The sequence below is a fragment of the Copidosoma floridanum genome, unplaced genomic scaffold (genome assembly GCF_036245765.1).
Source record: "Copidosoma floridanum isolate Cflo_tuat_1 unplaced genomic scaffold, Cflo_Japanese_pri ptg000013l, whole genome shotgun sequence".
NCBI classification, from domain to species: Eukaryota; Metazoa; Arthropoda; class Insecta; order Hymenoptera; family Encyrtidae; genus Copidosoma; species Copidosoma floridanum.
This window is the reverse complement of record NW_028321890.1, coordinates 9,286,262-9,300,591: the sequence shown is the minus strand read 5'-3', so window position 1 is coordinate 9,300,591 and position 14,330 is coordinate 9,286,262. Positions and strand designations below refer to the sequence as shown.

General features: G+C 41.7%; 1 protein-coding gene across 1 annotated transcript in view; it reads right to left on the bottom strand.

Moving 5' to 3' along the window:
* LOC106637037 (uncharacterized) overlaps nucleotides 1–14,330 on the bottom strand; it is a 108,335-nt gene that overhangs the window by 36,648 nt on the left and 57,357 nt on the right. The window contains exon 2 of the mRNA XM_089590654.1: nucleotides 6,952–7,029. Within this exon, the coding sequence (XP_089446780.1) occupies nucleotides 6,952–7,029 (78 nt within the window). The remainder of the gene's footprint in view (nucleotides 1–6,951; nucleotides 7,030–14,330) is intronic.

The window sequence follows — 14,330 nt, the reverse complement described above, 5'->3', positions numbered from 1 at the left end:
ACTATCACTGTACTACCGGTGGTACTCTGACGGCGCTAAATCTTTCTCAGTGTATCCAAACTCCTCGTGCTGGCCACCCAGCGCCGGCAGCGCCTTAGCTCGCTCGCCAATGTCACGATGGTGATACGTATATATATGCTTACTCTCGAGAGTTTGAAAAACTTTATTGGCAGCTCGTGTATTTATATATATGTGTGTGTGTGTGTGTGTACCTATACTTTGCTGATGTGTCCTGGCACTCGAACCGGCTGTTGTTTCACGTAATTCGCAGCAACTGGCAACGAGGTAAGGTATAGCTGGATAAAGAAAGTGTGTTGTCGTGTCAACGGCTGGTCCTGATACACTTAAACGACAGAGCTCAACGCGTATCGGGTGCGAGAGATACGCATCCATCGGATAAGGAGCCATGCGTGCGAGAAAAAGAGAAAGGGCAAAGGGAGCTCGTCCTCGCAGACCGGTGATTAATGGACGCGTGGTGCAGGAGCCGCACGTCTCGATGTCACCGCTAGCGTTCAACTTCTTCAGGAGAGAGAGAGAGAGAGAGAGGGGGAAGGCAGTATCTTCATATCCCCTGTAGCGTTCCAATGAAATATCATCACGCTGCAGCATATTATTTTCACGCGTTCTTACCTATTAACGGCGCTTATACACATTGATGGGGATGGTAAGTGCGATGCACAATATTCATTGTTGTCTGCATGTGTGTTGGTGGAGGTGAGCGCGCGATAAATACATCCGTGCAGTGCGTCAAGTGAGGGGGAAAAACAGGAGGGGGACGTATCTGGGGAAAAAGGGGTCACCGATGATCGCCGATACACGTAAAATTTATACCGCAGGCTGATGCTCGCTCGATTATACTAGAGAAAAGCAACTGGGTATATATATTATAGAGTTACGGGCTGACATGAGCGAGCGATAGAGGTGCTCGTCTGCCATTAACTGTCGACCGACTGGAATTTATGCTTTTCAAAACAGAACAGCATTAGCGGACTTACCCCATCCTGGGGACGTATGTATACCAGAACCTAAGTAAGAATCCATAAGGGGAAAAGCGAGCGGGGCTTCATTTCCCGGATGCCCATCGTCGAAGCTCCCGTGTGCTAGTTGCTCTCTCTCTCTTTCTCGAATTTTTTTACTCCCCGCGGCAACTAGTTTCCGCCAAGTATGATACTTGACTTCCGCGACCTTGCTCGTCCTCTTGCGCGTATCCATGCACACATATAATTGTAAATTATATTGCCTAATGCAGATAACAGTACAACACGACGATCATCAGCAGCCAGCGCAGCTCATGTGCGACACAATTAGTGTATACAGCAAGCTTGTCTGCAATCGCAATCAAAGTGTCGATCTCGGAGATGTCACGCTCGGGGATGCACAACTCCGGAAGCCTCCTAGCTCCGCATATGATAAATCATCTTTCACGCAAAGGGAGGATCGAGGTATGGCTGTATAGCATTGGAGAGTGATTTACTAACAAAATTCATGTATGGTGTATATACAGAGTAGGTACAGAGAAAATGTGCACTTGGCTCTGGTGCCCATGTAGGTTAACCATTGCGCGTTGCTATACAAGAAAAGATCCAATCGGACGGGTCACTTAATATGCGGTATATATACCTAATGATGCGCTCGGCGCTTACCTTAGCCGTTCCTCACGGTGCAGTTGCATTGCTTACATCCAAGGAAGAGGAGGAGGAGAGGAAAGTCAGCGACAACGGCGCCTTGACGTCCGCCAGAGCAAGGGTCAACACTCTCATCGTCCCTCCAACTGTGCTATCTATTTTGTTGTCCCTTCATTCGATCTATATGTATACATGCAACTTTGGCATTCGATTATGCAAGGCTAGCGTACAGCTTACATAATATAATTACAGACGCAGCTGTACTTATAGGTATGGCCCCTGCAACAAGTTCGCATGTACTTAGGCGCATGGTCGCTCCACGCGAGATGGTTTGCCGCTCGCTTTGAACCTATACTATACTACGAGACGCCTGTCACGAATTTCGCATGCCTATCGTACTTACATACTATTATAGGTACACAGGGTTGTTATTATCATTCATTACAATTGTTGCCATCACCCAATAACCGTTCGTCGCAGTCGCCTTAATAATATTGTATCCGAGTGATGACGAGTGCGAGATACGTATACAATGTTACCGTATACCCACAGTACACGCGTGATTGTGCGCATGTAACGAGATAATATATAGACTTGCATGGGCTACCGCGCGGGATGCGCGCGTGTGAAGGTCAGCGTAGTGCGACTGAAAAAATGCCGCGCAGCACGCATTTATGTGCCCAAATACTTAAACGCGCCAGAGTTACGATGAAATGCGCCCGGGCCCGGATCTGATCCCGTAGAGCTGACGCGCCTGTACAGTCAGAGGGAGAGAGGAAAAACAATAAAAAAAAAAAAAAAATAAAAAAATGGCACTCGAGAGGATTCCCAAGAGCGAAGACACCGTGCGCGCGCGCTCGGTGGAATAATCCGAGAAATCGATCGAGAGGGGGCGGGAAGGAAGTGTAAATAAAAGCAAGCATCATCCTCGCGGATGAATGGACGGGAGAATGAGGGGAGGGGGACCTCTCGGGCCGTAACCCCATCTCCGCTCGCGCCGGATGCCGATCACGCGAAATCCAATTATCGCGATAAATATTTCGCGGGGGGAGCGAGGGACCGTACGCGGCAGCGATACATACTAGTTGCTATAGAGTCGAGGAGAAGCACGAGGCACGGGAGGGAGAACTCCAGCTCGCGAGATCTATACCCATTCATCTCCTCACGAGTTTGCACGGTGTATTACGTATATATTCATACATATATATATATATATATATATATATATATATATATATATATATATATATATGTGGCAAAGGATGGTGGGTACAGTGGAGGCTTGGCTCTTTGCGTGCCTCCTCGCTCTCGCTGGAAAGATGCACGGCCATTAGTAGCGCGCCTCCTCCTCAAGAGCGCATCTGTGCACGGCGTACACTCTGGGTAGCTAGCCAGACGAGGAAGGGGGCAAGGGAGCGCGGCCGATGAGAGAATAACGCGACCCGCGTTCTCGGCGCTCGACGTGACGTGTAAAAATAATAAGATTCGCATTATAATGGTAACTGTAAACGTGTCGCGCAGGTCGCGGCCGGCGCAATAATCGTGGACACGGGTCACCGTCATCTCTCTCCCTCTATTTACGAGCTGGATGCGGTAAGCAGGCGTGCGGTCGGGACCATTTTTTAATGCCTCCTTCTCGCGTCCCCCCCTCCCCCCGTACACCCTTATCCCCCTAATGCGCGTGTATGTGTTAGCATCTACTGTGCTGCGTATTGTATGTTGTATACCTCATCTGCGACGATGGAGACAGGGAGTCAAAGTCGTACCGCAATGACCGAACCATCATCAGCGGCAAAGACGACGACAGCGGTGGCTCAGCCACCGACCAAACCGCCAATAACGTCCTCTCTCCGGCTCTATGCTTGCTATACGACGACTGGAGCAATTGTGAGGTCACTCGCAAAAATATTCGTACACTTATTTCGCTTTCCTGCTTACACCCGCGAGTGGGAACTCGACGGCAGCCACAGTAGCAGGTCTTTTCTTCTTCTTCTTCTTCTATTTTTTTTTTTGTTTTTCTTTTCCTCTCTGTGGCTTTGTTCGTTTCTTATTCGTCGCTCGCCAAATACCTACTTGATGGTTCTGCAAATTGCCCCTGAGCGACATTTCAAGACCATTGCTGAGTGAGTCTTTCTGCCTCGACTTCACCGTCGGTAGGTGTATATACATTGGTGTGTCTATACGTTTCACAATTTTCGATGACGGCCATTGTCGTTAGTTTAGAATTAATAATTCATCATCACTGGTATTTCGGCAGCGCCTCTCTCTTTCCTTAGCCGTTCTGGATCATCCCTACATGGGAGTTAGACCGGGCTCAAACAGTGATGAACCGGGAAAAATTATTCGCACCCAATTTTTTGTGCTTTCTTATTCAAAGTATCGTAATTTATCTGAAAGTTAATCTTGCCAATCAAGAATGTGGTCAGGTATTGTTTAAGGAGGTTAGATACCATCTTTCAGAGGGGAGGCTAAGCGAGGTCAAGGGTGTGGGAAGCTCACACCATGACCAACAGAACGTAATGCAGCTTATTCTTATGGAATACATGCATCCATCTTATAAACCTAACCAAAGTTTTCATTTTTGTTTTAAAAAATCGGGATTTTCTCATTAATTAGTATGGATACTGACAAAAATCAGAGGATCATATGACTCTGCAGTATTTAAAGCATATCAAAATATATTTTTTGTCGATTTTTTAACTATTACCAAGGAATGTCATTTTTAGGTCACAACATTGTTCCCATAACAGCCCGTGTTGAATTGTTCATTTTTTATTTTGAAATATCTTAATAACTACATGGCTAAGATCGCCCAAAAAAAGTACGTTTATTTTTTATAACACATTGAATGAATCGAAAACTTAATTAGAGCCCCCAACTATTGTCGATGATATGTATCCAACCTCCTCAAACAATTCTTTTGTAAACAATTTCGTCAAAGTTGTTTTTTCGACCTGAAAAAAAATATTCTCAGATTCTTTGGAACATTTTTAAGAAAAAATCAACTGTAATGTATGTACCTAAACCCCACAGTTTTCGAGTAAAAAATCCCCAAAGTTTCAAAAAATGCATTTTCTCCAATTTTCAGAGCTCCACGACAGTGTTAAATAAACTCTTTTTTGGAGATTGTAGAGGAAGGCTTACGGTTTATGATTATGTGTTGTAACATATGAAAATGAGTTTATTTAACACTGTCGTGGAGCTCTGAAAATTGGAGAAAATGCATTTTTTGAAACTTTGGGAATTTTTTACTCGAAAACTGTGGGGCTTAGGTACATACATTACAGTTGGTTTTTTGTCAAAAATGTGCCAAAGAATCCAGGAATTACTAGACATGTAAGTAAAAACATAATATTTTATTATTAACGATCAAGGAGTAATGAGTTTAAATTAATAAAAATTACTAAATTTCCATCTAGATTTACTAACTGTCATTTATATCATCAAAAAATAAATAAATAAAAGTGTCTTGCGGTTTATGGCAGCGTTAGGAGCGGCGGCGGGCGCGTAGCAGATAAAAATATCAAAAAACCCCTCTTAGTTTATTGACTATACTTTAGTAAAAAAGTCTCATCTTTCGATCTAGATGGTCAAAAAAATTCTAAAAAGTGTACATCATAAGATTTAATGCATTTTTACCAACATTTGCATTTTTATAGGTTATAGAGTGAAAATTTGTGAAAACTGATAGAGCCATCAGAAAGCTGAGAAAAAAGTGCAATGGGAATACTGCTTTTGTAATTTTTTAAAAATTTCTCTCAGGCCCAAACGACGAGATGAAAAAGTCGACATTTGTGCTCACGCGGCCTGCCTGCGGTGGCGCTGGGGCAGTTGAAAAAATTCTCCCCATGTATGTATATGGGTCATTCTATCGGAAACGGCACATTTCATGTCTAAGAAAAGATTAAGTTTAAGAAGAGATCGGTCTAGAAACCTTCTTAATTATTTAAGGCATGTTAACTGCTGAAGGTACAACCGAATTTAGACCATCAAAAAGTATTTCTTTAGTTTTGGACGCAAAAAGGGAGCTACATTGGCGTTACTGACTCGTCTTTCACTCATAAATTTATAGTTTTTGAGACACTTGGAATCTAAATATGAAGTTTTTAATTTTTCTATGGTAGGAAATTATAAAATTATTAACGTAAGCAAAATTTTTACGCGAACTTGCAAATTCTGTCCCCCAAAAACTAAGAGCCCGTAACCCTAAGGAATGTCATGTAACTTTTCGAAGCGTTTGGTTATCGATTAAGAAGGTGGTGGGTTGAAATATAACTATTTTGTGCATAATAAAGCGTAGTGGCCAAGTTTTTTTACAATTTCATGTGTTACGATCTCGATTTTTTGACTGATTTACAAGAGCTCGTAACGTTCCATTTTTCGCTAAGCACCTGTAATGGTTTAAAATGCATTGTATCTTTGTTGAATGTTGGATTATCGACTTGGATAGTGACTTTTACAAATGTTAATAGTAATTACATGATATGTATATATGAAAATAAATTAAAATTTTCTAAAAGCCTGTAATGCTCCGATTTTTTAAAAATAAAACAACACCGTCGTCGTTAAAACTTTTTTTGTTCAGATCTAGCAGGCCCAAAAAATTGTAGCTCATTTTGGTCACGGATAATACGAGAAAAACATTTTTACAAATAACACTCCACAAGTGTTTGTCCATTCCAGCCTTTGAAATAAATCGGTTTTCGTAGAAAAATCCGTATATACATTTACACGTACAGTGAGTGATTCATTGCTGCATTTATTTGAACCTCGCAAAATTTGATGATTAAAAAGGGCGTACGGAAATTATTCCTCAAGCTAAAACTTAAATTAAAAAAGTATTGAAAAATCATGGGAGTTTATTAAAAAAAGGTAACTTTAAGTAAATTTTTTTACTTAGTTCTAACCCAAGTGTGATTCCCCTATACAGGTTTTAGTAACTATGAATGAACAAAAAAAAAATTTTTATTGTGAATAATTAAACGCTGTAAGGCTTTATTGAAGGACGGCTACAAAAAAGGACCGTTTCAATAAATACTCGTATTTTTGGTGCGAGCACCGGCTCCCCAAAACTTTCCTTGGTGCAGAGTAGGTACTGTCATCTGATATTTCGGAAAGGGCATTTAGTGATTCAAAAAAACTTTAATCTTCCAATGAGCAAATAAATCATGCCTACAAGAGCTATGATGGTGATAAATCAAGTGTTTGGTTGTAAGATTAAAAAATTAATCGAGATGCTGGCAACAATAGGGGAAGGAATGAATAAGGAAACGAACGGACGGGCGTAACATATTAGTAATAAAGGAATAAAATGGCAAAAATTTACCTTGCATCCCTCGCACGTGAACGCCCCGAAGTGGAATCCGGCCGCTGGCTCCCCGCAAACCTTGCACTGCTGATTCATCTGGAAAAACGAGTTATCAAAATGTTAGTCAAAGTATATGCTTGTAGAAACAAGAGCGATACAAAAGGAGGAAAAGAACGGCGAATAAAAGAAATGAAGCCGGAAAGGATGAAGAACGGACAGCGGATCGGGAGAAGAGGGATACACAGTTGTTGTAGGTGACGAGTATATGTTATATTCTAAGCGGGGAGGCGCCCCGGAACATTGGGGATCAGGGGATTAGCTACTGCAGCGCAGCGACGGTGAGTAATAACAAAAGTTGGGTGGTAGTGGTGACGGTGGCCGGGTAGGGGGGGGGCAGTGGAGCAAGAGGAGAGGGAGAGCGCATCGGGGACGATGAGCTGAGAGGTCGCAGCGCCGGGAAAGGAGAAATAAAATATATGCACAGTACGAGTCGGAGCATTTTTCTAAGAGGCCGGATTGTCCAGATGGGCCTCTGAAAAATCGTCCGATTATACCGAATATAAAGTGTAGTCCCGGCAAAAGCAAATAACAATAATGATAATAATGATAATTGTAAAAAATGAGAGTGTGGAATGAGGGAGGGGGGAAGAGGTTGGGTGAGGTGAGGAAGGAACAACCTGAAAAAAGGACGTAGGCCTCATAATAACGCGCTGGGTGGCGGAGCAGAGTCGGGCTTTTATAGCCTCGCTCGGACGCTCGCGGAGCCGCGACTGATGGGAAACGAGTGGACCTATTCACGTATAACGCTCATTCTCTCTCTCTCTCTCTCTCTCTCTCTCACTCTCAAGCGCGCGGTGACGCTCTCCCGAGATATGCGTGTGCGCGATCACTTTTCGCGTACATACATTTAGGTGTGTGTGTGCGCATGTGTGATCTCGGACGTACACTATATTCGTCCTCTCTCTTCTCCTCTTCTTCATTTTACCTTATCTTTATCTCTACGACCCCTACGTGTGTATGGGCATCCACGTATTATTGTAGGTACGTTCATTTTAGAAATCCTCTCGAGCTGCGAGTTAACGATATAGGTACAGACCTCTCAACTTGTACATGCATGTATGTATATATTAAATAGTATACACGCTACACGTAAACGCGTACACCTACTACCGTATCGACTGTCCATTATTTATCCACTTTAGAAACAATCGGACAAAAGCGACCGCTAAGCTTAGATTACGATCGTCGCGTTGGGCCGCAATCGGACCTGACGGCTCTCTCGCGAGCGCATTTTTCCTTTTTTTTGTTCATCCAGTTACTATAAGGTAGCTCCCTTGCGAAAACCTACGTAATGAAATATGTTTCATTTAATAGATTTTTATCTACTGAATTCAACGGTGTCCTTGTTTATACCCCAAGTGGAGCAAAATCTTGAGATATTTCAGCTCAAAGTTGAACTGTTTAACACGAGCTTATGATTATGGCAGAGCATCAAAACATCAGCTTTACAGATATTTCCCAACTCACAATAAAAAAACCTGAGCAGATAAATTATGATGTACTTGTAGAAAAATCTCTGTTCTTCTCAATCCTGTCATGTCAAATGCTGGTAATGAGGCATTTTCTGAAGATATTTGCCAAGAAAGACGTGAAAATCAGCTTCATGGTTATAAATAACAGACGGTAGCAGAATACCAACACTGATAAGTAAAACTCGCCTACTTGACTAGAGCAGTAGACGAGGGAGTTACCTTAAGGCGCTTCTCCCGAAAAATGAACTATTATATTTTTGCTTGAAACTTTGTTTATTGCTAGATGACGTATTAATACAGATTTTCTGAAAAATTTGAGCAAAATTGTACGTTTAGTTTTTGCGTAAAACAATTTCAAAGTTTGACAAATTCATATGCATCTCTTTGTCTAACACACGGTGTCTTATGGCAACGGCTGTCGACTCACTGCTCTGTTTTATAGATTACTCGGAAAATAAATTATTTGTCTTTGATTAAAAACCATCACCACATAGCTGTAAGTTCCAGAAATCTTTTAGTCAATTGAATAGAAACTTTGTACGTTTACTTCTATTAGTAATTTAAGTTTTAAAGTAGCAAGCAACGAAAATTAGAGGTTACTTTTATCGCGAAATAATTTGGTGAAACGCAGTTGGCAACATGTACTTATCTTCTGCACCATATTCAAATTGAATTACGCACATAGGTATGCAGAATACTTGCGAAAAATTTTTTTTCTAATAATAACGAATCAGATAAGGTAAATAATTACTATTTAAATATTTTGTTCAATTAATTATTATTTAAATAATTATTTAAATTATTATTATTATTTATCTCATTTCGCGAAACAAGTACATTATTGCCAACTTTGCACTCTAAATGATTTGCTAACTCATTTACCGACATGGTAATGCATATACAATTAACGCTTGATGGTGTACCTCTCGAGGGAGAAGCGCCTTAAGTAAACGACACTCGTTCGTGTTCTTTGGATGAAAATGGCACTTGCGTGGCAATACCTGATGGACGCGGGACATACCCTTTTTCATGCCCACGGTGAGCGAAGGACGAGAGGAGAAAACCGATAGCTATCGAATAACACCGCGCTTCTCCCCTTCGCTTCACGCTCGGTCGTCACGAGCGTGGATTCGCCCCTTAGTCCGGGAGCCAGGGTACTTTTCGTAGCCGATGGAGGTCTATGGTTGCACCAAAGTTTTTTTTATGTATTTTGATGCGCTGAATCCGATTTTCGAAGGTGCTTGGCTGTAAAGTTGGCCGATTAATTGTTATAAACATTTTTTATAAACAAATAAGAAATTTTCATTTTTTTGACATAAAAAAATTTTTTTTAGATTCTTTGGCTAATTTTAAGACAAAAAGTATTCTTGTCATTTTTTCGTAAAACCCTTCGTTTACGAGTAAAAAATTCACGAAGTTTCGAAAAACAGGGTTTTTCACGAAATTCGACCATACGTTGCACATTCATTAATGCATATTTTTTAATCCAACACGGCTTAAAACTTTCGTATAATATAGTACTACAATAATATGGAATGAGCAATGTATGATTTGAATTGGATTTTTATCTAGCAATGCCTCATCGTTAGGTCTATTGCGCGCTTACGCGGTAAGTATGTACTGGAGACCACGCATGAGAGTTCATTATGTTTATTTATAAAGAGCTGCATTTAAACTTTCTTCCGATATTCTACTGTAAAAAGGAAAAAGGGTAAGTAGTAAAATAAGTTTTTGAAAATTTCTTATTTGTTTATAAAAAATGTTTATAACAATTAATCGGCCAACTTTACAGCCAAGCACCTTCGAAAATCGGATTCAGCGCATCAAAATACATAAAAAAAACTTTGGTGCAACCATAGACCTCCATCGGCTACGAAAAGTACCCTGGCTCCCGGACTACCTATGCAGTAAAGAGAAATCGCGCCTCAGTTGTACATTCCAGGGGCTTTCCGCGAATCAATCCATTTCCATTTGTTTTTCCACGAGCGTTCGATTGCTCTTCCACTCATCTATATGTGATCGATAAACACACACACACACACACACACACACACACTCTCTCTCTCTCTCTCTCTCCCTGCTATTGTGTTATTTGTTGATACTTAATTACGAGCAAGGGCTCTGTAATTGTAAACATATATGATGTGTTGGCTAACAAGGATCTTGAGTCCTTAGCCACTGAAATAAATCTAATCTAATCTTATCTAATCTAATATAATCCCTGCGTTGTGCAAGCGAAAAAGCCGAGCCAGTTGACGATCGCGTAGCTGTCACTCTGATCTAACTGATTTGGTCACAGGGCCATATTTTTCTTCGTTTCGAAGCTGGTAAAGTTTTAAAAATACATTTTGTACTTTACCGATTTTTCAATCTTTATTGACTACAAATTAGCTAAATTTCGTATTCCTATTGGCTTGGGAAAGTAAATTGTATTGATTAAACTCAGTTAATGTGAAAACGTCAATCAAGTCTTGTGAACGGAATCCATCAATGAAATATACATCAGTACAGATGATTTTGCGTACGAGACAGTTAGCATATACACAGTTTTTACTGCAGGTGGTCTATTTTCGATTAATCAACGTTTGTGACCCATCAAACCTCATGAAATGAGGTACGCGTAAGTAAAAAAAAAAAAATAAAAAAAATAAAAATAAACAAGTTCTTTGTCACCTACTTGAAGATGCATGCTCCTGTTCTCGTCCCATACTCTTTACGGGCCTTCCTGCATATGTCAACTGATGCGCACACATACACACAACTCCCCGTGAAAAAGGCTTGTACCTGTAATATTTCTTCTCTATATAAGTATAATATACCGATGCCTCGCTGGCTCGTGTACCTTTTGCCCGTTTTTTTGCTCATCTCTCAACGGCTCCTCGCCTCGGTCTCTGTGGTCCGGCACGCTGTATTGTACATATAATATACAGAAGTCTGCCCGTCTCACGGCGCACAAACTGCGAGGCTAGCACTCAAAGGTCGTGCTCCCCCCCTCCCCAGCTTGGCTCCTGACTCGGGGTCCCATATCCGCGCGATATCTGTGAAGATTAAAGCTGTCTCATAACAGCACGCTGTTGGCGGCAGTAGTAGCGGCAGGTGCCTAATAAGGCCTTTTAACCGAGCATTTGCATGATGTACGTAGGTGTATGTACGTATGCAGCTGCGGTAAAAAGTCCCAAGTTTCTTCCTCTGCTCTCTATATTTACTTCATTTTTTATATTTTTTATTTTTCGTTTTTTTTTTTTTTTTTTTTTTTTTTTTTCGTGCATAGGTACTTATTTAAGCACACTTGAGTGCTCAACTCGTATTAAAAGGGCATACCGGCGCGCGCGACACGGGGGTCGCACAGGCGCGCACATCTTGGGCAGCTCGGCCTGGAAATTACAACGCATTTGTTTTGTCATTGCGGAAGCGTTGTTTTTTGCAAGCACCCGAGTATAGGTATGTATAAGGGGACCGGCATAACGAATAGTGGATGAGAGAAGCAGGGGGAGGAAGAAAAGAAGAGGAGCGAGTGGCTATTTACACTCTCTGATGCACTGCAGCAGTTGTAAATAAATATATAGGTAGTGCACTCTGGTCGGCGGATGCCACGCATAAAGTAGTTGCCCGATTATTCGCGAGCCAAACGACGGCCGCTTCTGCTACAACTGCCGCTGCTCCCCGCGCGTTTGTTTCTGGTGCAGTAGCAGCAGCCGCAGCAGCTGTAGATGTATCTCATGCCTTTCTAGAAATCGTTGGACCTGCGACAGTTGGCCTGTGCTTACTTACTTTTATTTACTGATGTACTGCAGGCACAGAAGGACGCAATAGCGCACGTACACGGTGCACCGTGGGTTTTATAGCCACGCGGGAACTGATGTATTGGTACGGCCGGAGAGCCGAGAGTCGCAACCTGCACCGGCATCCGAGTTCCGAGCCGGGAGAATAATACGAGCTAACCTATACATATACCTACGGATCTCGCGAGCGCTCGTGTACAGAGCGGACGACGACGACTGTCCGATCGATCGGATCACTTTGATTGATGCGAGAGAGCCCCCGTGAGCGCGCGCGCGTGCTGTTTTATTTATTGGCCTTTTTTCAGCCCCTAAGCAGGTGCCCATTTGAATTATAGAACACGCCGGCGCCGCGCACCGGCAACAGCTCCTGCGAATAACCGGATACCAGTACTATTATCATGTGCGGATAGAGTGCACCGTATAACACTCATACATATATTACCTGTATAAATGTTGTGTACAATACCTCCTAGCAATAGCGGTGTACATAATATATATATATATATATATATATATATATATATATATATATATATATATATATATATATATTTTTTTTTTATATTATAGTGCTCTACGTCCGGCTCCTTTAATAAAGGCACTACTATGGGCACTTAGCACTTGGGAAAAGGACAAGGAAAGGGATGGGAGGCCACCCATTACAGGGAGGGGGGTAGGGGGAAATTAGGCAATTATGCTGCAAGAAGGTCGCCTAAACCCTCCTCGAGGAGCATTGCGTGGTGAAAAAGCACATGTGAAAAATCACAGAGGTACTTGCCCGAAAAAGTCGCACTATGGCCGGGAATTGAACCACGGTCCCCCGCGTGCCAATCCACGACATAGCCGACCGAGCCACCGCGCGCTCTCATATATATATATATATATATATATATATATATATATATATATATATATATAAACTTGCGGATCTGTTATTTCTCTTCGGTGTGTAGTATATGTATGTTGTACGTTATACTCTCATGATTTTTAGTACGAGCGGTATGTCTATTTGTATTGTTACGGCCCGTGTGTTTGCTCCATGCCCCGGTATTTGAAGATTTATTAATTGAGCCGATCGCTCGTTTGCGCCTTGAAGCCATTCAACGTGCTCTCGAAACGACGCTGCTTATCGCTAAGTACCTCGCACTCGATCTGCCGATGCCGGTACCAAGCAAAGAGGTGCGCAACGCGGTTGCGTCAGGACACGCCGTCAGTTGTCGTCCAAAGTTGTCCTCGTTGTACGATTCCAGGAATCCCGCAGCTTGGATCACGAGCACTTTTAAGCTTCTCGCTTCATAAACATACCTAATCATATGAACTTAACACGGGCGCGCGCGCGTGTGTGTGTGTAAGCTGAAAAAATAAGCTATGTTCTCTGGATAACCTATCCGTTGGATAATCTAATGGCCATTTGTTGTTTGTGTCTGCTATATATAGATACAAAAAAAGTACCGTAAATGTATTTCATACTGTTGACGGTCAATCCAATTGGTCATGTTTCAAACGTATTGTAGTTTAAAATTTTTTAATGTCGTTGTACAAGCATTTAAAAATAATAAATTTTTCTTGAAATGCATCACATGGCCTCTCCCTTACAGCATAACATATAGCGATAGTCTGAACTTCTTCCGGTCTGAATATAAGTAGGTAGATACGAATGTATGCGTGTGTATGTGTATGCTCGCGAGTATTTATTTATGCATGTTCACATACTTTTGAATCTTAATACTAATGCCACTGTAATAAGGGAGTATCAAAAAATGGATCACTAGAGGGCAGCATGGCGCTTCAAAAAAAAAAGACATATAGACCTGGCCAAATTAGTTATAAAAACACACACGTGCGCACACACACGCATACACACACTTATACATATATATATAAGTAAATAACGCATGCACTACCAGATGAGCGATAGCAAAATAAAAATTGTTACGTACGTTACGGGGTAGCAGAAGCGATTAAGTTAATCGTGAGTAAGTTGGTTGACATTGTTTTCGTATGAATTAAAATCCTCTAGAGCAAATTCTTTCTTTATCAAGTACCACAGTTGTGCAGCATCACCACTCAGGTGTCCTCGTCA